Below are 25,765 nucleotides of genomic sequence, written 5' to 3'. Positions count from 1 at the left end.
GTTTTAAGTTCTTCCAGCTGGCAGCAATCCTGTTAAGATGCAGTGCCACTGACACAAGTCTCCTTCCAAAGCAGCATTTGTCCCAAATACTTCAGGAGGAGTAAAGCAAACAGTTTGTGTCATCTCTCTGCCCACTGAAGGCTCCATGCATTAGGGAAGCATGCAGCAAAAGTTGTGATTTTACTGGTTTAGAGACACAGGAGTGGCACAGAAAGAGCAGAACAAGACAGGAGATTGCCATCATAACACTGAGCGTGTCTTCTTCACTATTCTGAGAACTTGTCTTTCCCAGTTCTTAAGAACGAGGCATGGTTTGGGTTTGGGTTTCAGCTTCTCATGGCTGCCATTAAGAAGCATGAATGGGGATCCTGCACAAACATTTCAACAGTCCCTTCCCATCTTTTGTGCTGGTTGCAGGAGTGAGCTCACATGAGATAACATTTTAAAGGGCTTTTGTAAAAGTGAAAAGGAAGCACCAAACCCCAGACACTTTGCACACCTGCATTTGTTTGTGAAATTCCTTCATCTTGGCCTTCTATGTTTCTATTCTGTTGATCTCTACTTGCCTCTGACCAATCCCACTACATGCTGAAGAAATTATTTGTAGTGAAAAGCAGCATTTCATATGGATTTTATAACTAGATAACTCTGAAAAACATCCTTTGAAATGACATCTTAAAAAAATATGGCATCTCTAACGGATGGTTCTGACAAAGCAGATGCAGACACCAAGTAAACAACAGGACTGATATGCTCTTCATGTACCCCCATCAGATATAAATCTACTTCATAACACAGGTAAAGACAGGTCATAACCAACACAGCTAAGAGAAATTCATTTGCACATCATAGGTGAACAAGAGCAGTGTTGCACAGATTGACAGCACTCCATCTGGCCTCCTGAAGAAGGATGTTTACAAGCACATCATTGCTTTCTTGAATTGCCTTGTTTGTGTGAGCTTTTAATGAGGTGGATGGACAAATCATGAAAAGCACCCAAAGCTGCAGCCATACAGACAAGCTTTGATTCATCACAGACTACCTCCGTCTGGAGATGAATTAGTCAAAAATGCAGAGACAGACACTCCTAGTCTTGATCTGAACTTGGATCTGAACAAGGAGAAGTGGGGTTTCGTGATTCAGCCTCCATTGCAGAACCAAGCTGGAGCTGCCTAAATCCCAGCATGAAGTAGAACACTTTCCAGGTATGATCTCTAGAGGCTACACTGTCGGTGGCTGCTCTGGGTTTCCTTGACTGCAGAAGTGGGGGAAAGGGTAGAGTTGCTCAGCCAATAACACAAGGAGACAAGCTTCTTTTGTCACAGAGCAGGGCAATATCCTCTGTCAACATTTCATCTTGGTTTATAACCTGCACTGGCAGAGAGCAGGGCTGTAACAGAAGCAATAGCTCAGCTCGTTGGTAGGGTATTACTCTAGCAGTACTTTAACTTGAGTTACACATAACTGCACTGCTCAGGCCTGCAGTGTACAGTCAGTCCTCTTAGGGAAGATGGACAGTAGTCATCTGCAGTGTTAGAAGTCATAGATTCCTGCCTCTTGCTGCTGCTGGCACCTGATTCTTTCACAGCTGCTGGCCACTATAGATTTACCTGACCTGTGGAATCAAAGAGACTGTAGGAGTGTGAGGCACTGATGTGGGCCTCAGCCTGAAATCTTGCCACTTTTCAAACAACAGCTGCAGTTAATACAGGGTTGAAATTAGCAGCCAAGGATTTGTTCCTGCAACTTCAAAAAATGACAGCAAGTCCTCAGCATTCTCTATCTCTTTGTGAGCAGCCTTGCAAAAAGCAAACTTGCCACACCAATGTAATCACAGGCATGAGGCAAAGTTCAGATTTGCTTTTGGAAACATGCACAGCAGGAAACATGATCAGAGGATGCATGCACCTCTAGTCAGGGAACAGAAACTACATGATGATAGAACAACTGCTCACATTGGCAGCAGGCTAGCCTTAGCATTTTAAATACCAACAGAAATGTCACTCAATTACAAACAAAAGCAAGTTGCTGTTTGTGGACACAAATGGATTGGACAAGGGGTTAAAAACATATCTCTGTAATGACTGGTGGAGGTGAGTTCTACCATCACTGAGCAATACAAAATGAAGGCTCAAGAGGATCTCGGCAATTCAGAGAATAATTTAAATACCTGTCACTACCACATGGCTCTGTCACAGCACCCTGAATCTTCCTGCCAAGGGCCAGTTGCAACAAAGCTATTTTGTGGGACACTATCAAGTTGGTGGCAGTTTAGAGATGCTCCAGTGCAGAAGCGTTTGTTCTATGCTGGAGAATGTTATTCCATGTTTATATTTTAGTTTAGAATGGATTTGGTTAACACCATGTGCAGGCACTTACTGATGGATTTGAGTGCTTTAAACTGTATTGAAAAACCCTTTTCTGTAGTGTTGGTTTGAATCCTCTCCCATAGCATTAACACTAGAGATGCCCAACAGGTAATATCCTGGTCTTTCTTTCCTCATAAAATATCCAAACTGAAAAAAACCCAAACCACTCCAGTTCATGGATAAATAGCTGTTCTATAGCCAAGAGCAATCATGTGCTGTGAGTGTGTTTCAAATATTTGAATTATCTAACTGGTAAATACCCAGAGAAGAAACTCTGTATTTAAAAAACCCAGCTTTATTCAAATTGTATCATTTTCAGAAAGGTGTTTCCTTAGATGATACAAAATGATCCTGCTGAATCCTGCATGTATTTGCCTTTATAAGGCAACGGGCTAAAATCCTGGTGCACACCCCATCTAAGCAGCAAGCCCCTCAGAGCTCACTATACAGCTGTGGGTTTGTTACCATGCCATGACACTCTGCTCTGAGTTGTGTTTTCCCTTCCCCAACACAATTGTGTCAGCTGTATTTGTGTAGCAGAACTTGGTGTGTTGTCTAACTGCATTTGCCTCTATGTGTTCTGTGAGGATGAAGGTGGTGAGTCCTCATTGTCTTTGTAGCATTTGCAAACAGAAAGCAGGCACACAACGTCAAGGGCAGAAACATTGGGAATATCTGCTAGAACATAGTCTGGAATGCTAGGAAAAGCTGGATCAGATGTTTGAGTTACTTGTACTGCTTTAGTGAGCTCCTTCCTCCACAACGTGACAGCATCAGTAAGGTGCTGAGAGAAACAAACCAGCCACTGGCCTAGCAGGTCAAAGGAAAGAAGGTTGGTAGATAGGGAGTAGCAACTGTACTATTACTTACAAATATATACAGTGAACCAGGAAAATCTCTCCGTGAAGATTAGTTAAACATCATAATTCAGACAGAAAGAGTGGAACTCATCTGTCCAGATTTCAGCATATGCATGTAGGTGGCTACCTCTGAGCTAGTCACTCAGAGCTTCCCCTGTGGGCAGTGGAGAGAAATAGTCAGGTTCAGAGGTCAGTGCTGTTCAGACTAAGGGAGTGCTCTAAAACCAGTCTGATGAATTGTACTGTAAGAATATCTTTTCATCAACTATAAGGGAAGCCTCAACAACTACTCCATGTGTAAGTCACCAAGTTACAGGTAGCCAAAAATGATGGCAATAATTGCTCCCTACTGCCAGCTCCAGGAGTTACTGCTTAATAAATCTGGTAGGAAAATACCAGATTAACATGTTGTAGTTCCCTAAGACAGAAGAGGGCTCAGAGGAGACCTTACTGCCATCTACAACTACCTGAAAGAAGGTTGTAGCCAGGTGGGGGTTGGTCTCTTCTCTCAGGCAACCAGTGACAGAACAGGAGGACACAGACTCAAGCTGCACCAGGGGAGGTTTAGGCTGGATGTTAGGAAGAAGTTCTTCATAGAAAGAGAGATTGGCCATTGGGATGTGCTGCCCAAGGAGGTGGTGCAGTCACCATCACTGGAGGTGTTTAGGAAGAGACTGGATGGGGTACTTGGTGCCATGATTTAGTTGATTAGATAGTGTTGGATGATAGGCTGGACTCGATGATGTCAAAGGTATTTTCCAACCTGGTTAATTCTATTCTACTCTATTCACTTGCTGCTCATGATCATTCATGTATGAGGACACAATGAATAGTTAGAATCTGAATCCAGGTTTTTCAGATTTGTCTCTTTATGCCTCCCTGCATCCCAAAATGATCACTGGTCATTTTCACAGAATTGTCTGACAATAGTATCACACTTGGGTTTTGATGTGGTAACTTAGCAATCCAGAGCAGAAACAGCCCTCTGGTATCAGGGGCTTAAAGAGAAACCAGGGCAGAGAAAAATTTGATTTGTTGGGTAAAACTGTGCTCTCTAACGATACGTTGGATGTCCAATAGCTAACAATAAAATGGGATTCCGGGGAGAGCTGAGTTTATGCTGAATCGTGGATAATGCTCTGAGCTACAGAAGTAAATAAACATATGGAAAGCTGTTGCCTTCTGAAATGTGGCCATGTGGTTTTTTAGCTGTGATTTTAAATGTATTTAGTAGTAACAAATCTCTACAAAATAAAGTGGAGGTGACACAGAAATGATGGCCCACATCAATCATCTGTTCCTGCCATCCTGCTTCACCAAGGTGTTAGTGAAAAGCAACAGCTGAGAGAGGAAGCTTTCATTGCAAGGGTTAAACCCTGTCCTTGATTACGCTGGGGTAAAGCTCCAAGAACTTCAATTGCTAATATGTAACAACCCCAAATTTAACAGCAGAATAAGTAAAAGATGGATTTAGACTCTCTCTGTCATGTTGTGTATTCTACAGACCTTAAATTGCCAGGGGACTTTGGGAGGAGAGTCGCTGTCAGTTGTTTGGTGTCTAGTTTCTCCCTTTTGTGATTATTCTTTCATCGATACAATAACTGAAATTTGGATTTCTTAGTCACCACTCTTGGCTTCTGGGAAGTTTCATAAAAGTGTGAACTTTGGCTATAACATACAAAGTATGAGTCAAATTCTCCTCTCAAGCAGACTGAAGAGAATCTTTTGTAACTACAAATGGATGTGAATGTATCCTGAATACTTTAGGGATCAGAAGGAACAAAACTTAGCTGCCTTTTTTTCATTCAAAAGGTACCATTTTCCTCACCAAGTACAAATGCTGTGCTTGTATCCAAGTATGTCAGTCCTTTGCTTTTGCAGGGTTTTGGTTTAGAAGTTCTCTCAGGTACAACAGAACAGCTGACTGCTCATGCAGCGGGCCAGTGGTGCTGCAGGTGGGGAGCACAAATCCTACCAGCATTGGTGGGGATAATGATGCCATTTCCTCAGCCAAGAGAATGTGACCAAAATCATTGCTAATTTACAAACTAGAGTTTGTGCTGCAAGCAAAGAGTTGCTGTATTTGTCATTGAGACTGTGACCTCACTGGAATCGGCTATAAAACTGCTCCACATTGTTGTTCCTAGAGGGCATGGGAGAACCCAGCCACTGACACCCTGCATGCTTCTACTAAGCCTGGGCTCTCTCCCACTGAAATCAGTGACAAACTTCCAACGACTCCTGTGAAAGCAGAACCAGGACTTTACACAGAGCAGATTCAATTCTTTTTCAGTTACCTGAATCTGGAGAATCTCCTCTGAAATCAGTAAAATTACTGTGATCTAGTCCAAAGGAATTGAGAGTCTCTCTTTAGTCCATTGGGTGGGGAGAGAGAAAAAAAGACATCATTCCCTTACACTGCCTCCCCTCTATGTGCCATCAAAATCCTTATCTGCTTAAGCTGGAGAGAAAGAGCTGACTTCACTATTTAAGGATTTAGGCTTTTATTGTCTACTAAATTTTCTGTTGTTCTCATCCCTTCTACCTATCCCCTTCGCCACCGCTCAGCAGGTAGATTCCTCAGAAAAGGCAGATTTCTGTTTCTCAGTTCTGTCTCAGTTTCATACAACATAACATACTTTATTCCATCTGAACTGACACAGCCAGAACACTGCCACTTCAGTCCCTCAGTGCTACCTGGCCGGTTATTTTTAGATTATCACAGTTAAATCCAAAGCCAAGGCCTGTAGCTGCCACACCGTGCTGTACTGGAGGGTTACCAAATTCAAGTTAATGCCTCCAGAGGAGTCATATCAAGCATTCACCAGTGGTCAACGAAGTGACAAGCACGTCATCCTCATGGAGGTGCAGCATTCTCTGTAAGGTCCATTGTCAGAAGGAAATCTCCACCACTTTACACAGGAGTAATCTGCTCTTCTGCCCTCATAAGCATGCAGATGCACACAGAAGGAGTCTTCCTCGAAAATGCAGGTCAGTGCCCTGCTAATAGGAGGTGTTGGGAGATTTTTCTCCTAAATATGCCCTATAACTGAAAGGTTTTCTTTTGATTGCACCTGGCACTGGCTTCTTGAAGACTGCAACTTCATTCTTCTATTCACATAGGCCTATCCTGTAATAATGTCCCCTACCCAAGGGCAAAGATCTGTGCTTTTTGCATGACAGCTTCCAAGCTGATTTGATGGAGACAGTGAACTTAACACAGAATGATCTCTGTTCTGCAGAGCTGCATCTCTTCAGCTAGCACAGAAGTGCCCTGTTGCAGAAAAGCCACTATTAACTGCCTGCAACACCACCTCAGCCATCCACTCAGACTTCAGCTGTCTGCATCCATAAAGGCAGACACAACATCTCCTAAGGAAGTACAAAATGCACACTTGTATTCACTCTTTCGAGACCCACAAGTAGATGCTGACAGTACTGTGGGACCTGCAGTGCAAAGCTGTGTAGCTACAATTCTGACAGCCACCCGAAGGGTGTGACCCACAATGATGTGAAACAGGGAGCCAAAAGAAAAATCAATTGTGGGTGGAAGAGTATCAGTAAATGGCTACAAAGGAACACTGAGAGGAATGCCAGTGAATTTTTCCTCAAATCTTGCCCAGGAAAATGTAGTCAGGATAGGTCAGCAGCTTCCAGAACCAATACCGCAAGAACGGGTGCTAGACAGCTGCACAGCAAAGCAGCCAAACCCAGAGCAGCTCAGCACTCTTAGCAGAAACTAACCTGACATCTTGCTGTGTGCAGCTCTGCCAGCAAGCATGAGGGCTCGAAGGGTTTGTGTGCGAATCAGTCACCCCAAATGCAAATGCAGAGGCACCAAAAAACTTGTGGCTCACAACTGCAGACGGGAGCCGTCCACAGGTGTGGATTAGCAGAAGCAAAGCTCCCCATTCCTTCACATGCATGAGCACATACGGCCAGGGAGCATCCGCAGAGCCACAACCTCACAACGAGCAGATGTGGCTGTGACAGGCAGCATTCGTTACAGAAATTCAGCAGCTAGCAGTCTGTGCAGATGGCACATCAGCCAGGCTGCATTTCCCTGGGAGGAGGTGCTACAGACCGTGGAGATTCTTCTCCCAACCAGCGGAATCTAATGGATTACCTTTCTGAATCGTTAGGAGAGCGCAAGGCAACAGATCTTAGTGAGGCGCAGGTACTGGGTATTAACGGGTTACAAGCCAAGACAGGAAAGGGAGATGACTTAATTTTGAGCAAAGGGGGATCGAGCTGAAGCAGCGGCGTGCAGAAGGCCAGTACCCCTTCAGAAGGTCATTTTCACTGTATCAGCAGCCTGCCTCCCCTTACTATTTTCTCTTTGCACACAGCAAAATATTTCTACCTCACTGTGTCATTCATCTTCGCTTTCAGCCCGCAAAAGCACAGCTTATTGTTTCCACCTGACATCCTTTTCTTCTTCCTTTAGAAGTCTCTTTATTTTGAAAATACACGGAGAGGGAAATGTTCGCGGCTAAACTGGTTTAAGAGACAGAAATGCAGAATCTTTCACTCACCTCCTCGGCACCAGGCAGGCAGCCTCCACCTCCTCACTCCATCCGTATAAACGCCCGCAGCCACTGACGCTTCTCCCTCCGCTCCGGCCCTTCCTCACAGCAGCATCTCCAACTGGCAGCGAGCAGACACCCCGCGGCCGCAGGCGCTAGCCCCGCAGCCCCGGCAGCAGGCGCGCCCGGCCCTGCCGCATTTTCTCCCTAGAAAACAGAACGTAAGAAAAGGAATATTTTTCAACGGCAACACTTGTCCGGTGTCCCCCGGCGGGAGGCAGGGAGGTGCTCAGCGATCTCGCCGGGAAGCCGGGGCAGGGGGAGCGCGGGGCTGGCTCTGGAGGAGGAGGCGGAGGCTGCCAGCCCGTTTCCAAGCCAACGGCGGGGGGTACCGCGGGCGGGGGCGCGGCCGTCGGGTGGCTCCGGGGCCGGCGGCGGCTCCCGCCCGTGGGGCGGCCGAGCCCTGCAGCCCCCGCGCCCCGCCCCGCTGCACGGAGGCTCCGCGGCGCACGGGGATCGCGGTGCTGCCGGGAGGCTGCGTGGACCGCTCCCACTCCTTGTGGCTGCGCTGCGCTCCCGCATTACATAACACGCGTGCACATACGTGGTCCTGCCCATTCCACGGGCCGGCACAAATGCAGATGTCTTCTGGGCTCCATCCAGCCGGGCCAAGTCTTCTGCAGCAGAACAGCTCACGCCTCTGCCAGCCTCACGATTTCCAAGATTAACTTCACCTTGCGTATTCGAGGGGACTGAGGAAGCAGAGGAAACAAGTTAACATACACGATAGAATGATACAACCAAGGGTAAAGGGAGAAAATCCAGTTTATTTACCTACATGGAATGTATCTGCTCCTTGTGTCTCACCGTTTCCATCACCCAGGTGCTCTTGCTACCCTGCATACCCTCTGCTTTTCCTCTTCTGCCTTTCTCTTTTCCCCTCCTTGCCTGTGTAATTTACTACAGCTGGGTTTCAGTAAGGCTGAGTATCATTTTCTCTGTAGCTCATTAATTCTATTTAAATTTTTTCTAGTATCTTTTCCCTTTTGGCCATACCACAATACCAGTTGCCTTGATCAATCAGCTGTGATTTCTCCCTACACTGCTAATTCTGTAAACATAATCTGCTACTGATACACTTCTTCAGGAGATAGCAATAGAGATTTTCAGACAGAGGGAATGCAGGCTTCTTTTTTTCTTCCCTCCCCCCCCCCCCCCCCCCCCCCCGCCCCTTCACAACAAGGCTAACAATATACTGCAGAAAGCATCTGATTCCTTTCCATTTCCAGTACTTGTATCATCAGAGCTGCAGCATCAGTGAATCACAATAATGAACTATTTAGTGTAAAACATAATGTAGCAACATTCCTTTTCTCATAGACAAGTAAGAGCCATGAACCTGTATACCACGTGAGGGAAATTTTCATGTAAGTAATGAATCTTAGGTCATGCTCACACTGGAGGAGTTTGCCACTGCCTCCAGATTGGCAAAGTTGTTCTGGTAAACTCCTCACCCTCACAAAAGAAATGTCACATACATAGCTTGCATTGTTCTCCCAGCAACATGATAATACTCAAATCATAAATTGGTCCTGCTTTAATCTAAAACAATACAGAATCTCTGCAGGTTTATCTGGACACTTCAGCTCTCAGGGTGTGTGCCCTGTGTCTGTTGGTGCATTTATATGACCACACAGAGGTGGATTTGAAAATGCTGCTAATGCTTTGTTTTTCACTTCCAATTGCATAAATCCCTGATATAGTTTTGTTGGCAAGGGAATAGAATAAAAAGCTGTATCTGTGGTAACTGAGTAGTCTGGCTAATAGGATACAAGAACAATAAGCAGGTGTGCAGGTTTCATCTGCTGTTCCATGAAGAACAAGTAGTTACTATAGAAACTGCCACATTACCTCTACCTTCAGTCTTGTACTTTAGCTGTGAGAAAAAGTATCTTCCACACATGTGCCAGGAATAACTGCAGCAGCTACCATCATCCTGGGCAGGAAGATCATCATTCACAGACCCTCTTTAGGTATTTTCAGCTGCCATAACAAAATGCTTGCTCTCTTGCAGCTTGGAGAGAGGCACCCAACTGTAGAGCAAACTCTGTCAGCGAAGGAATTAGGAGCATGCAGTGCATGAGTAATGGAACAGGGGTTTCTCTGTGAAGTTTAGGTGGTGGTGTTTCAGCACCACAGTATGGGAGCTTGCTGTTGATTAATAGTAGAGTTAAACCCCAGCTAATCTAGAAAATCAATCAGCAGCTATGTCTAACTTTTCTTCAGTCTCACTTTGTCCCACATCCAGAAACTCCCAATTAGGACCTTTCAACATGCATCAACTGCACTTGGTAATCGCAGCTAAGCTCCCACAGGAATTTAAACAGAAATGCATCTCAAAATAGCATAGCCAGGTGATTAAATGCCAGTCAGATGGCATAAAAAACACAGTTCTTTAGCTCAGCTCTCTTAGCTCAGTTCTCTGATCGTTGTTCTTTGTATTTGGATAGGTTGAAAACATACAAACACATACTGAAAGCAAGGAGCTTGCATTACTTTTTTTTGCCTGAAAATAGTAAACAGTAGTTTGAGAGCCCCATGGTGATCTGACTGAATTCCCGCTCTCTCTTCCATCTCAGGCAGGTTGCCAGGTTTTCCCATGTCAGAGCAGGTTTTAACATGAAGGGAGCACCATCTGACTGTTAAGGTGTAAGCTGATGTGCAGCTCACCGGGACCCTTAACCACACGAGTTTCACTCAACTTGCCAGTGCTGTTCATTGACCAAAAGCCAAATCCTCGACTGTTTGCTGTTGCTTTCTGTTTGGGATCAATCAAAATAGAGGCTTTCATACATGTTTAGATGGAAGAAAACAGTGATAAACCAGAAATGTGCTCTTAAGCAGAAAATCCCATAGGGATTTTTCTAATCAATTACCCTTTATTATACCATGATAACATCAAAATATTTATATGCACACATGCAATGTTCTTGGTGAATGTACATCTCCAAATGATAGAGGGTAAATTGAGAGGCCACATCTGGTCTGTAATAAAAATATAATAAAAGACATTTTGTATTTCATTCAATTTTCTACCAAACACCCTCTTTTTAACAAGCAATTGTAGATCTGGGTTAGATATTTATAGATGGGTCTGTGATTCTCTTTGAGCATGAAGAGCTGAACAGAACATTTAGAGAAGAATAAAAAGGCTGTATTTTTATTTTTAACCATTTTTCTCACATGGAAGAGTTTAAAATAGCATCAAGTACAGATGACTGGGATCTGATATTTATAACTATCTGGCATATTGTTGCTTTGTACCAGTGACTGTGAGATGGAGGGGGGAAAAAAAATCATGAATGCACCTTGTAGCAGGTGGTATCAGCCTGACCTCATTTGGCTTTGATGAAAATTCGTCTGTGATTTTCTTCTCACATGCTTCAGCTAACTGAGGGTTTCACTTAATATCAGCTGTTTACTCTTCCTGTGAGGTCAAATCAGGGGAGACATTTGAGAACGTGAACTCAGATAATGAGTGACAGCTAAAGAAAAGAACTCCTCCAGTTTTTCAACAGACAAAAGTTTTGAGAAGAATAAACCAAAACAAACAACCAAACAAAACCACCAAAAAAACCCTACCCACAAACCCGAAGTGCCTCACATAGCTCCTCCAGGGTTTTGTTATGTACCTGCTGTACTTGCAGTTCACAGTTACGTGTTCAGCTGCTGAGTCAGAAGTTGCGATTGAAGCCAAGTGTAGACAAACAAGCATTAAACCCAGCAGCTGGTGGACAGCTGCTTGGAAGCTTGCCTGCAGCCCTGGGCAATGTGCTGCTCTGCCTGGGCAGGTAACGTTACCCAGCAGGCCCCACTAAGCCAAGGCTTCCTGACGGACACATGGACTCCAGCTCCTCCAGATTCTCCGTGGGAAGGCAGCTGCAGACAGAGGTACCATGAAATAAGATAAAGCAATGTAGTTCTTTGTAAAGAGCCATCCTGAAAGGCTGCATCATCATGTTTAAAACAAAACAAAACAACAACAAAAACCAAAACCAAACCCCAACCAACCAACCAAAAGTATTCTTGCCTCATTCTTCACTGTTAAGGGCAAAACAAAAAATTGGGGATCATTTAGTAAAGTATACACCAAAGGATAGGTGAAGCGTGAACAACTGACAAAACCACTTGAGATCAAAGTATAAAGATCTTGGGGAATTACACCCAAGGAGATGCAGTTAAACGAGGTCAGGAATTTTTTGAAAGCAAAGCTTTTAAACAAAAAAGTACCAGCTACAGATTTCCCAGCATATGGGCTGAGCAACAGGCTATTGGTTACTCTTGGGATGCCCTCATCTCTCCTGCAGTCTTCCTGTTTGAAGGTTTTCCACTTTGTAAGAATCATAAATTATTCATGGAGGCAGTGAATTGAAAGTAGGTCTCTCCCACTGGAGGATACAGGTAGGAATTGAAGGTTTGTTTATTTTTTTGCAATAACAAACAAACAAAAAGGAGAAATGCACTGACTTCAAGTGGGTTTGGGCTTTCACTGGTGTTCTTACCAGCTGAGAAGTATCAAATTGGAAGCTTAAAAGAATTACACATCATTTTAATAGGTGCTTAAAAAAATGTTATAATTGGATTTCACATTTCCTTGTATCCTTTATACCTGATGATCCTACTTCATGTAGGAAATGTGAGATATAGCTGCAGTTTCAGCAGGCACTATTATTTGTCCCTGTTATTACTTTGGCATGACTGGGGAACAGGAATAAAATTGGTAGTTAAAAACAAACAGGCTGAAAATGTTGTTTGAAGGTAATGCTGGGAAGCTGTAGAAGAAGAGCTGGGGACATTAGCTTAGATAATTGTACCCCTATTCCCTGTCAGGCCTGCAGCTAATTCTATATCTACACCAACAATAAAGGCATGACACGCATCCATCCAGCAGCCCAGCACCACTGCTGAAGTACCAGGTGGATACACAAAGCGGTAGCTTTAGCTTCAGCCACTTAGAACTGATCCCTGCCTCTCCTGTGAAGGTGGCTGGATGAAAAACTGTAGTAAAGGCTCTTTGGTCTCTGACTGCATTAGTGACAAAATAGTAGAAAATGGCATAAAATAAATTAAACCATAACAATAAACTGTAAACTTGGTATGAAACTGCTGGGGTTTGGGATTTTCCATTTCTCTCCTTCAAAGTGTTTGCACCGCCAATGACGCACACAAGATCAATGCAAACAGCAAACAGAAGTAGTTGAGGAAACCACTCAGCCCCTAAGACCATTTTCAGCTTTCAGGTGTATCCCATCTGGCTTTCTTGCCCAAATATCTTGTAGGTCTTAATCCATATATGACAAGTGATACCTCAGACACCAAAGTGACCCTGGGAAGCTACCAGCCTTCTGAGTCCCTCTGTCTAACTGGGTGATGGAATCAGTGAGACAGGCCAAGCACGTTATGTTGCCTTCAGCCAGCAAAGGAGCTCACACTGCAGCAAATCTTTCCCCTCATGGCGTTTTCAGGCACACTTAGAACAAGGTTCTTCTTAAAAGCATATTAAAATGGCAATCATTTCTCTCAGCTGATTAAATTCCTTCTGCTCTCTCTTATTGCCACAAGCACAATCCTCTCTTTCTGTTTAACAGTGTTTTGGACACCCTCTCTCTATAATGTTCTTAAAGCAAAGCACAACAGTAGGACTGTTGAAGCTCTGTGCTTAACGTGGCATGTTTACAGAAGCTAGGCCTAGGATTTTAGTCCAGGTTAAGCAAGAGGTTGATTCCACTGTGAGAATAGAATAGAATAGAACAGAATAGAATAGAACAGAACAGAACAGAACAGAACAGAATAGAATAGAATAGACCAGACCAGGTTGGAAAAGACCTTTGAGATCATCACATCTAACTATCACCCAACACCATCTAATCAACTAAATCATGGCACTAAGTGTCCCATCCAGCGATGGTGACTCCACTACCTCCCAGGGCAGCCCATTCCAATGGCAAATCACTCTGTGAAGAACTTCTTCCTAACATCCAGCCTAAACCTCCCCTGGCATAGCTTGAGACTCTGTCCTCCTGTTCTGTCACTGGTTGCCTGGGAGAAGAGACCAATCCCCCACCTGGGTACAACCTCCCTTCAGGTAGTTGTAGACAGCAATAAGGTCTCCTCTGAGCCTCCTCTTCTCCAGGCTAAGCAGCCCCAGCTCCCTCAGCCTCTCCTCACAGGGCTGTGCTCCAGACCCCTCCCCAGCTTTGTTGCCCTTCTCTGGACAAGTTCCAGCAACTCAACATCTTTCCTAAACTGAGGGGCCCACAACTGGACACAGTACTCAAGGTGTGGCCTAACCAGTGCTGAGCACAGGGCAGAATGACTTCCCTGCTCCTGCTGGCCACACTATTCCTGATACAGGCCAGGATGCCATTGGCCCTCTTGGCTGCCTGGGCACACTGCTGTCTCATGTTCAGCCTACTGTCAACCAGTACCCCCAGGTCCCTTTCTGAATGGCTGCTCTCCAGTCACCCTGACCCCAGCCTGTAGCACTGCATGGGGTTGTTGTGGCCAATGTGTAGAACCTGGCACTTAGATGTGTTCAGTCTCATGCCCTTGGACTCTGCCCATCTGTCCAGCCTGTCAAGGTCCCTCTGCAGAGCTCTCCAACCCTCTAACAGATCAACACCTGCCCCCAGCTTGGTGTCATCTGCAAATCTACTGATGATGGACTCAATCCCCTCATCCAGATCATCAATATTGAATAGGATTGGGCCCAGCACTGATCCCTGGGGCACACCACTAGTGACTGGCTGCCAGCTGGATGTGGCACCATTCACCACCACTCTGTGGGCTCGGCCCTCCAGCCAGTTCCTAACCCAGCGCAGAGTGCTGCTGTGCAAGCCAGGGGCTGACAGCTTGGCCAGGAGTTTGCTTTGGGGAGCAGTGTCAAAGGCCTTGCTGCAGTCCAGATAGACTACTGTTGTTGTGCACTACTTGTTTTCCAAAGAAATTATAAAAAGGTCACTTTGCAAGAGTACCTTTGTTCAGTCACCAAGAGCCTCATTCAGCAATGCAGCTCTAGTCAGAAAATAGGAATACTGCTAAGAGCTGCCCATTTGTGAGAGACTCCTTTCAGCCAGCAGCTGTGATTTACAGCTCGCTGCAGAAATAAGGCTCTCAACCCAAAAGTAACACTTACTGGGAAGGCACTTCAAAAAACAAATCATCCTCAAAGCAGCCCACACCTTGGCAGTCTTGTATTCAATTAAGATTTAGGAATTTTTCACTGCTGGAAATGAAATACAGACTAAAACATACTGGGAAGCACTACTTTACCTCAGTAAGAGCAGAGGGCTGTTCTCATTGAGTAGTTGAAGCAGTTTTCCTTGGGAACATGGCTTGCCATGCAAAGGCAGCATCTGCAGGGTCAGGAGAAAGCATGGAAGCCGACTGTCTTCCCACACAGCACCACTCACGGCGTGTAGCCATCTGGGCCCATGGCTCTGATCAAGATGTGCTGCTTCTACTCTCCTTTCAACCAAAACTGCCAAGCCAGACCAGCTGAAGCTGAAAAGAATTTCCCCCACCTCTAGCACTGCATCCTTCTTCTCCTAGAGGTTTTATCAGCTCTAACCATTCAGTGGTGCTCAGTTTGGCACCAGTGTAAGCAGTGGAAGCTGTAGGGTAAAAGTGACTTACTGCAGCTTTGCCAGCACACTGGATCAGCAAATGCAGGAGTGGGTTTGTCAACACTATGCTTTCTCCAGGTTATTCTTCTTTGAAATTTCTAGCTGATTGGTTTTTAAAGCAGAAGAAAAAGGAAAAAAATCTGCCATGCTAACAATTAAGAAAATGGAAACAAGAGAAGTGTTGGTACAATAATTCACGTTCCCTTTAACCTCCTCCTGTTGTGTGCTACCACTATTTGCTGTCTTCCAGTCTGTGCAATGATTCACAAATTCAAATAAGTTTGCATTAATTTGTCAGGATAAAACTCTTCAGCATGTGACACAGTAATTCTAGATCAGTGTCAGTTTCTGTGCCTGAAACTTGCTATAGCAATTGCTAACACCTTCCATATGCTCTCTTCCAAGTGTAAGCCCCAAGTTAGTGTTCACAGATGTGCCAGTCCAGGTTCCCTCCTGAGCACCTTCTTGGTGCCACACTCACTGAATTCAGTGCTTGCTGTCAAAGCTGTAGATCACAACAGGCACTTGTGGAAGCAGACTGTCAGCAGTCTCTCATGGTTAAGGCTTAGTCTCCTCTCTTAGCTACCTGTCTCCATTCCTGACTAGCAGAAAATAATAGACACATTTTGACTTGGAAAATCTGAAGTGAGGTAGCAAATCAGTGGGTGAGGCTCAGCTTTTTGGGAGTAGTTATCTCAAGGCTATAATTTGCTCTTAAGCAACTTGCCTGAGGACATGGGAGCAGGTAGTATGGATGCCAGCTTGCTTTGCTACCGTCTTGCATTTTAGCAAAGTCTGCCCTACAAAGGAAATGGATAACTTGGAGGCTGACATCACAAAGTACAAGAGGCAAAACAACTCCCACCAAACCTCTGGGCTGTTTTCAGTCTTGGATTTTGACAATATTTCAAAAGCTTTCCCTGAAAACAGGAAATGTATTTTGTCATAGAAATAAAAGCCAAGGAGTTTCCTAATTTGTGTGACCAATATGTGTGCAGGATGAGTTGGCTGCATGCTGTGTGTGCACATGCACCACACAAGGTACATTTAGGATGGTCCTGGTTTCAAATAGCATTGTTCATTATTCCCAGTCCAAAGCCAGTCTCTGTAGGGTTTGCCTCGGCTCTCTTCATTTCCTAGTAGCTGTTTGTGTCATTTCAACAGGCACTTCCCATTCCTCAGTCCTGTAAGAGAAAAGATACTTATTTTCTCTAGCCATAGGCATCCTCTGGGACATGGCTGTTTATTGCTGCTAAACTGTCACTGAAAGACTTCGAGAACTGTTGAAAAGAGGAGGAAAACATTCTGACTTTCAAAGGTGTCAGCAGAGCTTTCCTTTGCAGTTAGAAGACTTGCTGGAGCTGATGGGCAGGTGGGTTCTGTTTGATTTCATGTGCTCTACCTCCTGCTTTGAATTTCCCAGAAGGAAATGCCAGTCCAGCTTTATAGCAGTGTTGCCTTGAATCTGCTCCCTGCCACAGCCCTGCTGATGGAAGCGCTGAGACTCAAAGCGCTGAATCTTACCATCAAATTAGCTAGTACAGGGCTCTCCAACTATGCTCCTGTGACTGGTGACTCAGAAAGCTTCTCAGGCAGTCTAAAGAATAATCTTTGTTTTCAATCTCAACAGTAGTGAACAAGAAGCTAAGAAACATTTGCCAGGGAGGAGTCTTATGTGGTCATCTTGTCACTGGGGAAGAAAGCACCATGCAAGCACCAAGTACATGAGCACTCCCTGGTGTAACCAGCACACATTTTGCTACCTCTAGAACAGTGCTCAGCTATTGCAGTGCTAGAGGGAGAGCTGCTAGGTCTCGAAATTTTGTCAGGATCACTTGGGTCCTCACACTTAGTGAGCTCCTACCCTGGATTTCACACAGCTGCAGTGCACACCTCAATGCCAGGCAGCATTTTTCCCTCTGATCTTGTCTGGCTCTGCTTTGCTTTGCCTTGTGTACCCCTTCCCAAGCAGAAATGTTATTACTGAGCATTTCAAAGAGCTGTGTGACCATGGCAGAGACATCTGAGGTGTTACAAAACATTCATACCCTACAGAATCTGTGTTTACCCCTAATTCACTCCATCATACTGCTGCCTCTCCTGATGGCCATGCTCGAGACCCTTACTAAAACAAACACTGAAATGGCTTTGAGCTGAAACCTGACATTTGTAAGAAAAAGGATTTGTAATGAGATTAAATTGATTTATGTAATTGAAATCCAAACCAAAACACCACTGCTGCCTACTGTAAATGACTCCTTTGTCTTTCACTAAATTTAATTTGTTTACAGGCCCTGCAGCCATCCTGAGAGCACAGAATAAATGGCAACTCCTCTTTGGGGTGTTTGAATACAAAGAGTCAGGAAAGGGAGGCTGAGAGTGGCCATAAGGTTATGAGGAGCACTGAGATGAGCGCTGGGATGGAAAGCAGCCCAAGGGAAGATTACAAATTCTCAGAAAAACAGATCAATAATGCTGTTAACTATGGAGCTGCAAATGCAACTATTCACATTTGAAAAACATTTTTCCCTACTACTTTCCTCTGCCCAAGAAAGGGCAGCATTTTAATGAGATCCAGAGCCCTAGGATGCCACCACTTTTTGCGGTACAGAACTGCTCCAAATACCAGCTTCTGCGTTCTCCTCCCATTGCTTGCTCTGCAAGGTACAAGGATCTCAGACTGCTCTAATTTACAAGTAACCCCCAAACAACTTTCCATTAATTTAGTCTCCTCTCTGTTTCCTTTTCCCTCCCTACACTTGTCACCCTTTGGTTCCCTTGGGAAAACCACAAGGAATGTCCACCTAGAAATTTCAGCCTCAGTTTTAGGTGGTCTCTTCCTGGTTCTGTTGATGGCCTTCCCAGCATCCTCTTCATTGCACTGAGCATTCTGGCAGCTGAATGTACTGGTTAAATACATCAGGAAAGTGAAAGACACAGAGGAGAAAAGAAACCTGAATGCTGGTGGAACTTACTGGCAATACAATGGTAGAATAATCAAGAGAATTGAAGTAAGTTAGCAAGGAGTTTCTGAGAAAGAGGCAATTGCTGGAAACTATAAATGGAAATGAAGATGATGAGGTGAAGGATGGTTATTTAGTATTTGAAAGCAAGTGCTAAGAACAGCAATGGAAACCTGTCTGGGAAAGAAAATGTGTCCCAGCACAAGAAAGCTAGAATTCTTTCAGCAGGCCAGAATGCTACAGCAACAGCTGGTACAGAAGGCTTGGAAAGTGAAATTCAAGAACAGTCTCCTCTTCCTCTCAAGCCAGAAGGCTAACTGCTCTGTGCAGGAGCAAGCCTTGGCTTGTGAAAGGAGGTGATGAAATGCTGATGGTGAGACACCATCCCAAGAAAGACAGGTGCCAGTGTGAACTAAAGCTACACAAAGGCTCTGGAGGAGCTGGGAGTTTAGACCTCAGGTCTTTGCTCCCCTTAAGTTATGATTCTATTCACATTTGCATTTAGTGTGTTATCTTAGCTAGAAAGAGTGGAGTGACTTTAAGGTCACATAGTCCAGATGTGGTTTCTATCAGAGCAGCTGTGCAATAGATAGGTGCTTGCTCCAAGGTATGGTAACTTGCAAGTCGATGACGTCCAATCTATTAACCTGCCTTTGGAACTGTACCTCCCAAAGTCTGGGTTTCTCCTGATTTCCATTAACCTGCCTTTGGAACTGTACCTCCCAAAGTCTGGGTTTCTCCTGATTTCCATTAACCTGCCTTTGGAACTGTACCTCCCAAAGTCTGGGTTTCTCCTGATTTCCACAGCATCCCAGAACTCAGACATGTACAGGGTGACTCTGTGAGCAGTCTGGGCATCCCACTTTCACACGCACAGACATGTAAGCTCTTCTCTTCAAAAGTTTGGGAGCAATCAGTGTTGGCTTTCATAGGCTGTTTCAAAAGACCACTGGGAAGTATAGCTAAACCAGTGCTGGATAAGATCTGTCAGATAAGTCAGCTGAGAAAGTTTTAAGCTACTTGCATGAGAGCAGTTTGTTAGTGGACTCCCTCCTTCCTGGAACTGCATAATGAAAGGAGCATTCCCAGCCTTATCCTTAGTGTTGCCCAGCCCACCCATAACTCTCTGTGTACAGCTCTCACCCACAATCCAAATACCTGCAGTCCCTGGCAAAGGAGGCTGATCCCGGGGTCAGCTCTGCCAGCTGTCTCCCTCTCAGGGACTCTCCCAGAGCCTTTTGCCAGGCCAGCAGTGCAGGTCTCCTTTGTTACATCCCCTCCTGCTTTCCCTTTCCTTAGCTTTAAAATCTTGTTAGACTGCAAGAATTAATTCTCTGTATCTGGTTTTCCTTATTACTTCTCTGAATTCTCACAGCAACTGGCCTCCAAATGTAGCACAGGTGGTAAGAGTTGTAACATCACCTCTAAGTGTTTGCATTTGCATTACAGGAGTGGATCCTAACAAGTTAGAAGATAAGAAGTTACCCAATGCCAGCAAAACCTCAGCAATATATGCAGCAGAATGAGGTCTAGAACAGAACCATGCTCTTCACTTGGCTGCCAAGTTGAGGGATTTCTGCCCTGCACTCCTGGAGCCATTAAAACCTTTCCCCTTTGTCCTTTTATCCCTGACTGTGGAGATTCATCTGAAATACCTTGATGACTGTTATCCACAAAACTTCCTTATCTAACCAGATATGAATCACTTTGAAAGGAGCCACATTTCTCTTAGCAACCAAAGAATCAGTCTTAGCAACAAGACAGCTGGAGAATTGTGTTTCCACAGAGCTGCTGGTGGACAGTACGTTCTGCTTCCTGCTTTCCCAAGGCACTGCTACTGCAGTGATGACATAGGAAAGTGTAAGAACTGGTACAAAGCAGACACTTGCTCATAGCAAAGACATCACTTGCAGGGCAACTGATGCTCTTTCTGCCTTTGATGCAATTTCCTTTAGGAGCAGTAAGAATACTGACTGCCAGAAAGCTCAACAGGACAGAATAACAAGGAAATGTGTGAGGAAGCTGGCAGGTTCCACAGCCTTGATTCCCCCCACAGAAATGATAGGGGAGAATCAAAGTATGAGCTCTAAGGGCTCACCTCTGAACATCTCTTAGCACCTGTTCATGTTGAGAACAGTTAGAAAAGCTGTGTAAAAGGTGACTTTTATAGATCTCTATTCCCTGCACTTCCTTAGGAAGAGTAATTTTAGGAGAAATATCACTGAGGGAAACTGGGAGCATTGGAGCAATTGCCTTTTTAGTTACGACCTGGGCTGGTGTCTTCCTAAGACTGTTGGGCAAGCTTCTTGAGGAACACTTATGGACAGAGTGTTGTAGTTTCCATCTCTCAGTCCCACATCTCTGAGTATTTTGATCCTATCCAGAAATGCAAAGTGCAGGTAGGAACACAACATGCACTCACACCTCAGCCCTGTCCCTCCTTTGTCTCCTGCAGGGGCTGCTGACGTACTGCATGCTGCTTTGATTCCCTCACTGCTCCTCAAACTGAAGACTGAGCTGGATGAAATCCAGGAGCTAATCCTTGACACACTCTCCAGCTGTCTCCATTTGGAGGCTTCTGAAGCTCTAGCAAGTGGTGCTGTTACCATCCTGAAGGAAAAGCTCACGCACCCAACAGTGGCCATCAGAAGCAAAGCAGCTTGGGTCCTCTTAGCAGCTGGGTAAAGATATCTGTCTATAATTCTTAAGCCCAAGGTAACACTATCAGTGCATCAGTGGCAGTGGTTCATAGATGTGCTCTACTATGCATTTCACATGAAAAGCAGCACCAGCCTGAATGCACACAGAGGTAGAGGACCTCTAAAAACCTCACTCAGGAGAACAGATGCTAGTCAGGAAATGCCCTTCTTTCTCCTGTTTGTCTTCAGCACTGGCAGTGAAATCAGGATTTTCTCCTGGTACTCTCAGCACTGCTGAGAAAAAGTCATGTGAAAACAAGGTTTTGACCACTATGGATGGAGGGAGGGGGAAGCTCCCTTATTTTTCTGGACAACTGCTCTCTTGCCAAAAATTAGAGATCCTGGGAAACTTCCAGTGTGATTGAGGACAGAAATAGGCTGTTTCTGGCACAGGCTGCTACATAAGCCAGTGATGGATCAGAAAAAGCAATCTTTATGTTCAAGTATTGAACACTGGTTGAAAGGAACAACTTCAGTCACTGTCTGCAGCCACAAAATATAATAACAGTGCCCAGCAGATGTCTGCAGATCACATAGTTTACAAACCAGCTAGCACAAAACACTTCCTAATGTCCTGTAACAAGATGAGGTCTTACAGGATAAGAGTGTAGATAAGATGAGGCACAAAAAGAAAGGTGAAATGCAACAAGAGTGTGGACTTAGCTCTGTCCTAGGTGCCTATATATGCCCTTCACTCGAGAGGCTGGGAAGAAAGAGGGAAAAGTGACCTGGGAGAAGAATTGCAGACTCATACTTTAGCACATTTTAGAATGTGTAGAGGGTTCCACAGGTAGGTTTCTAACTAAGTGGCCATTAGGACACCTCATCCTACATCCTGGCACATGCTGCTGCCCATCACTCTCCATCCAGTGTGGCAAAGAAAGTAAAACAAAGCAAGGCAAATGGTCACCTACCGTGAGTGTCAAGCCCCACCCCGAGGTTAATGTGATGCCATCAGTACTGCCTCAGCAAGCAGATTTAACCGGCAGCCAGCAGGCACAGGCACCCCCTTGCTTTTCTCTGGGGGCAATGGTGCTTGCCCTCTGTCCAATAGTCAGGACATTGTGACTGTAAAGAGAACAGAAAGGAGGATTGTGCCAGCACTGCTGCCACGGGACAAAGGAGGGCTACAGGGGCGCAGACCTGGGGAGAAGCTGTGGGTAGCTGCATGGTTAGCACACACGGCTCAGGACAGCAACTCACACATCTCTCTGCAGGACTCACCCAGAGGGAAAAAGCCTCATCTGTGAAGAAGTTGTTGCTGCACTGGTGAGCCTGTTGGAAGACACAGATCCTGAAGTCCAAGCAAGTGCAGCAGGAGCACTGATGTTTGCTACTGTCAAACCCCAGGGTGAGAGGCAGAGGGGATACCTTCTGGAAATCCAATTCGAAGGCAACCTAGCAACAAAAGTTTGCCCCCCCCCCCCCCCCCCCCAAGTCCTCTGCTAGAGGTAAAGTTCTTTGAGAAACTCTAAGATTAGGACATTCTCTTTATCTGTCTTGAGCAACCATTGCTGCCCCCTCCTAGTGTCCAGGGGGACAGTCTGTCTCACATTCCATTCACCTAAAAGAGGTCAAGAAGTTGTTCGTCTCCCCCACCTGCATCATTTCCCTCCAGAGTGCTGCTCCGGAGGGGAAACACTTTCTGTGCAAGTGCAGAGCACCAGAGATCCCATACCTGCAGCTGCTCAGCAGAGGACCACTGCTTCCTGCAAATGCTTTCTGTGGTTAGAGGCAATTTCTCTCTCACAGCTGGGAGAGAAATGAATGTTAATAAGGGCTGTAGCTCTCCCAAGTAACTTACATAGCACTGAAAATACTAACTGCTAAATTTTCAGTCTGATGAATGAGTAATTAGACATCAAAGACTCTTAATAACAGCAGTTGTCTTCCAGTCCTCCTCTGCAACCATCCCTCTGGCTTCTGAAGGCAACACAGGAGTGGATCTCAGCGTTTGAAGTGTCTTTATAACTGAAATGGAGGCTGCTCTTAAGGCATCCAACACCCCCCTCCCCAAACAGCTTGTCCTCAAATGTTCTTGGGTAATTTGTTGGAAATAATCACGTGTAAGGCAGAGAAGGTTACCTAGGAAAGATCTTTTCTTACCAATACCCATCTGGCAGCCAGCCTTGGCTTCCAAGCAAAAGCTTGTCCAGGCTCTTTGCACTGCACTCTCTGGCGTGCTCAGAGCCATAGCTGGGCAGGCAGCAGACAGCAGCAGCTCAGGAGCACGTTGCCAGCACTCAAGAGCACATTTCAAGGCAGGTTATTCCCCCACAGGGAGATTCTCGGCGCTGGGGGCCGGAGCCATTGCACCTTTGCTGAGGCTGGCGACTGAGCAGAGCAGCAGAGCACGACTGAGCGCGCTCAAAGCGCTCACCATGCTAGCCGAGCTCCCGCAGGGCCGCACCACGCTCCTGGAGCACGCGGCCATGCTTGAGCAGTGCCTGAGTGACCCCTGCGAGACGGTGAGGAGAGCCGCCACCACTGCCATCAGCGTCATCCGCTGGAAGCCTTGCTGAAGGTGGGCTGTTCCGTGGAGAGCTGTTGCCCTCTGTTGTTGTCTGGCTGTAAAAGGAGACCTTCAAAAGCAAACCTCTCTTCCTTGGTTATTCTGGATCAGTTCCACCTGCCAAGTCACTGCTCAGCAGTTCCCCAACTCTATTGCAGGTCACAAGCAGAAAAATGGGGGAAAAAAAATCAAAGTTATGAAGTCCAGAATTCTGCACTAGGAGTGACTTCGAGACTTATCAAAATCTGCCTCTGGTCCTTTTTCTTCCCTTCTTAGGGGTCTTTTTTATTTAAAAAACAAAAACCCCAAAACCCCACCCCTTAGCCTATCAAAGATTAATTAATAACTAATTATATTACAAAAAAGGTCACAGTTAAGCTCTCCATCAGCCTTATCTATGCCAAGAGTGACCTAATGATAGGAATTTACATGAGTTTTGCTACAAATATTTGTTGCCCATGGGATCAGAACAATGTGGAGCATCCCCAAAGGAAAATCAAAGGCAATGTCACAGAAACTGCCCCAGGAGAATGCTGAGGCTTCCCCACACCAAACCAGGACCAGATACTTATCAGTGCCCTCCTAGCAAATGGCCCTGCTGACAAGACCTGCCAGTGGTCAATCTGGTGGAGGTGGACTGCATTGCCCAGGGCTAAGCACCTCAGCCCAACTCTGTCCTTGTGATGAGATTTACCCAAGTGATACTCCCATGCCCCCAGCTAATGACTTAGGAGAAGAGATCCAGGAGCAGCTCTTGCTTCACTTTGCAGCCCCACTCATGCTGTAAGCATCAGCAGCCTCAGCTGCAAGATTGCTCCTGTGTTTTTAAGCTGCTGAGGATCTCAACAGGCTCAGGGCTGCCACGAGAAGTTGTCCATGCTTAGCATAAAAGGAAAATAAATCAGAAAGAATACACTAGGGTAGCCTTAGTAAAGCTGTGCTGGGGACAGACCTCACTGCCTCCAACACAGGAGGGCTCTGACCCCTATCTGAAATTGTTTCTAGTATGGAACAGAAGTGCCTCTGTGTAATGCTTGCAGGGAGTGCCATGGCCCTCTGTAGCTGTCCTCTTACTTTGGAATGAGAGACAGTGGTCCCTAATTTGTGAGGATGAGCAATTAATTAGCACTCTAGGTGTCAGCAAAGCAATTACTGGATCAAAGAAACACAGCTGATGACTGAGCTTTCTGTCTATGCTCCATAATAAAGATGCCTCAAACTTGGTCATGAGAAGGCTGAAGACCTTCTTGAACTGCTTTGCACACATGGTAAAGAAAGAAATCAACACCTCGGGGTCTGGCACTGCTCTCATTCAGCTCCTTGCTTCAGAAGTGTTTACAGCAAGGGTTTGTGTTTAGTGCTGTGTGCTCCACAGTGCCCTACACCACGGTGACATCAGTGCCTAGCCAGACTTCTAACATCAATGAAAAATGATTTGTCTTTTTAGCTTGAAGCCAACAATGATTAGGGCCAAGATATAATTAATGTGGGCCTGGGTCAATACCGGAATTAATTTGGTTACACTCCACACAGACCAAGTTTGCAAAGCAGCTGCCTAACACCTCTCAGTGACACCAGGAGGATACAGGACAGCTGCCTTCATGGGAAGCAAAACCTTCTCATGTGTGCCTTGTGTCCCTCCCAGGCAGAGCTCAGTTCACAAAGGTTTATATTTTGGTTTTTTTTCTATCAGTTTCTTGTCCTTCAGGCTCTTTGTTCTTACAACTACAGACTCATTTCCCTGTCACCATTTGCTTTCAGCTATCCAGGAGCTGGACACCATTCTGCCCAGCCCTGGAAAATGGCAGCTTTTAGATCTATGTTCCAGAGCAGGGAGCAGTTTTGCTTTCCACCACTGTATTTTCCATTAAAAAAAAAATAGTCAAAGTCATATTAAAAATGCACAAGGACAAAATAGTCTGGGAAACCCAGATTCAGCTAATGACATTAAACCAGATGGGCAGAATGTCTCCTCTGTGGCTACACACAAAACTCAGATGCTGAAAAATTCAAGCCCAGAACCTACCTTTAGCAAGACAAAATTTGCAATTTGAATGAATTCCACTGCCATCATTTCAGATCCTTCAAACACAAGGGAGGTTCTAGGCTCTGGTGCTGTAAATAGAAATGGTGCAGTGAGGAAGGATGAGC

At 45.3% G+C, this 25,765-nt stretch overlaps 2 protein-coding genes across 2 annotated transcripts in view; one reads left to right on the top strand and one right to left on the bottom strand.

Moving 5' to 3' along the window:
• The window catches only part of GNAZ (G protein subunit alpha z), a 49,936-nt gene extending 41,710 nt beyond the window's left edge, over nucleotides 1-8,226 (bottom strand). The window contains exon 1 of the mRNA XM_068157237.1: nucleotides 7,765-8,226. The gene's annotated coding sequence lies outside the window, so the exon portion shown is untranslated. The remainder of the gene's footprint in view (nucleotides 1-7,764) is intronic.
• RSPH14 (radial spoke head 14 homolog) overlaps nucleotides 1-23,624 on the top strand; it is a 74,090-nt gene extending 50,466 nt beyond the window's left edge. Inside the window, exons 5-7 of the mRNA XM_068157101.1 lie at nucleotides 20,859-21,084; nucleotides 22,320-22,453; nucleotides 23,383-23,624. Coding sequence (XP_068013202.1) covers nucleotides 20,859-21,084; nucleotides 22,320-22,453; nucleotides 23,383-23,624 — 602 coding nt within the window. The remainder of the gene's footprint in view (nucleotides 1-20,858; nucleotides 21,085-22,319; nucleotides 22,454-23,382) is intronic.
• The last annotated feature ends 2,141 nt before the right edge of the window (nucleotides 23,625-25,765 follow it).

Source organism: Melanerpes formicivorus, unplaced genomic scaffold (genome assembly GCF_026170545.1).
Source record: "Melanerpes formicivorus ecotype bairdi unplaced genomic scaffold, bMelFor1.0.p_v2 SCAF_36, whole genome shotgun sequence".
In the NCBI taxonomy this organism is placed as follows: Eukaryota; Metazoa; Chordata; class Aves; order Piciformes; family Picidae; genus Melanerpes; species Melanerpes formicivorus.
Note: the sequence above shows the minus strand (reverse complement) of the source record. Positions and strands in the feature narration are given on the sequence as shown.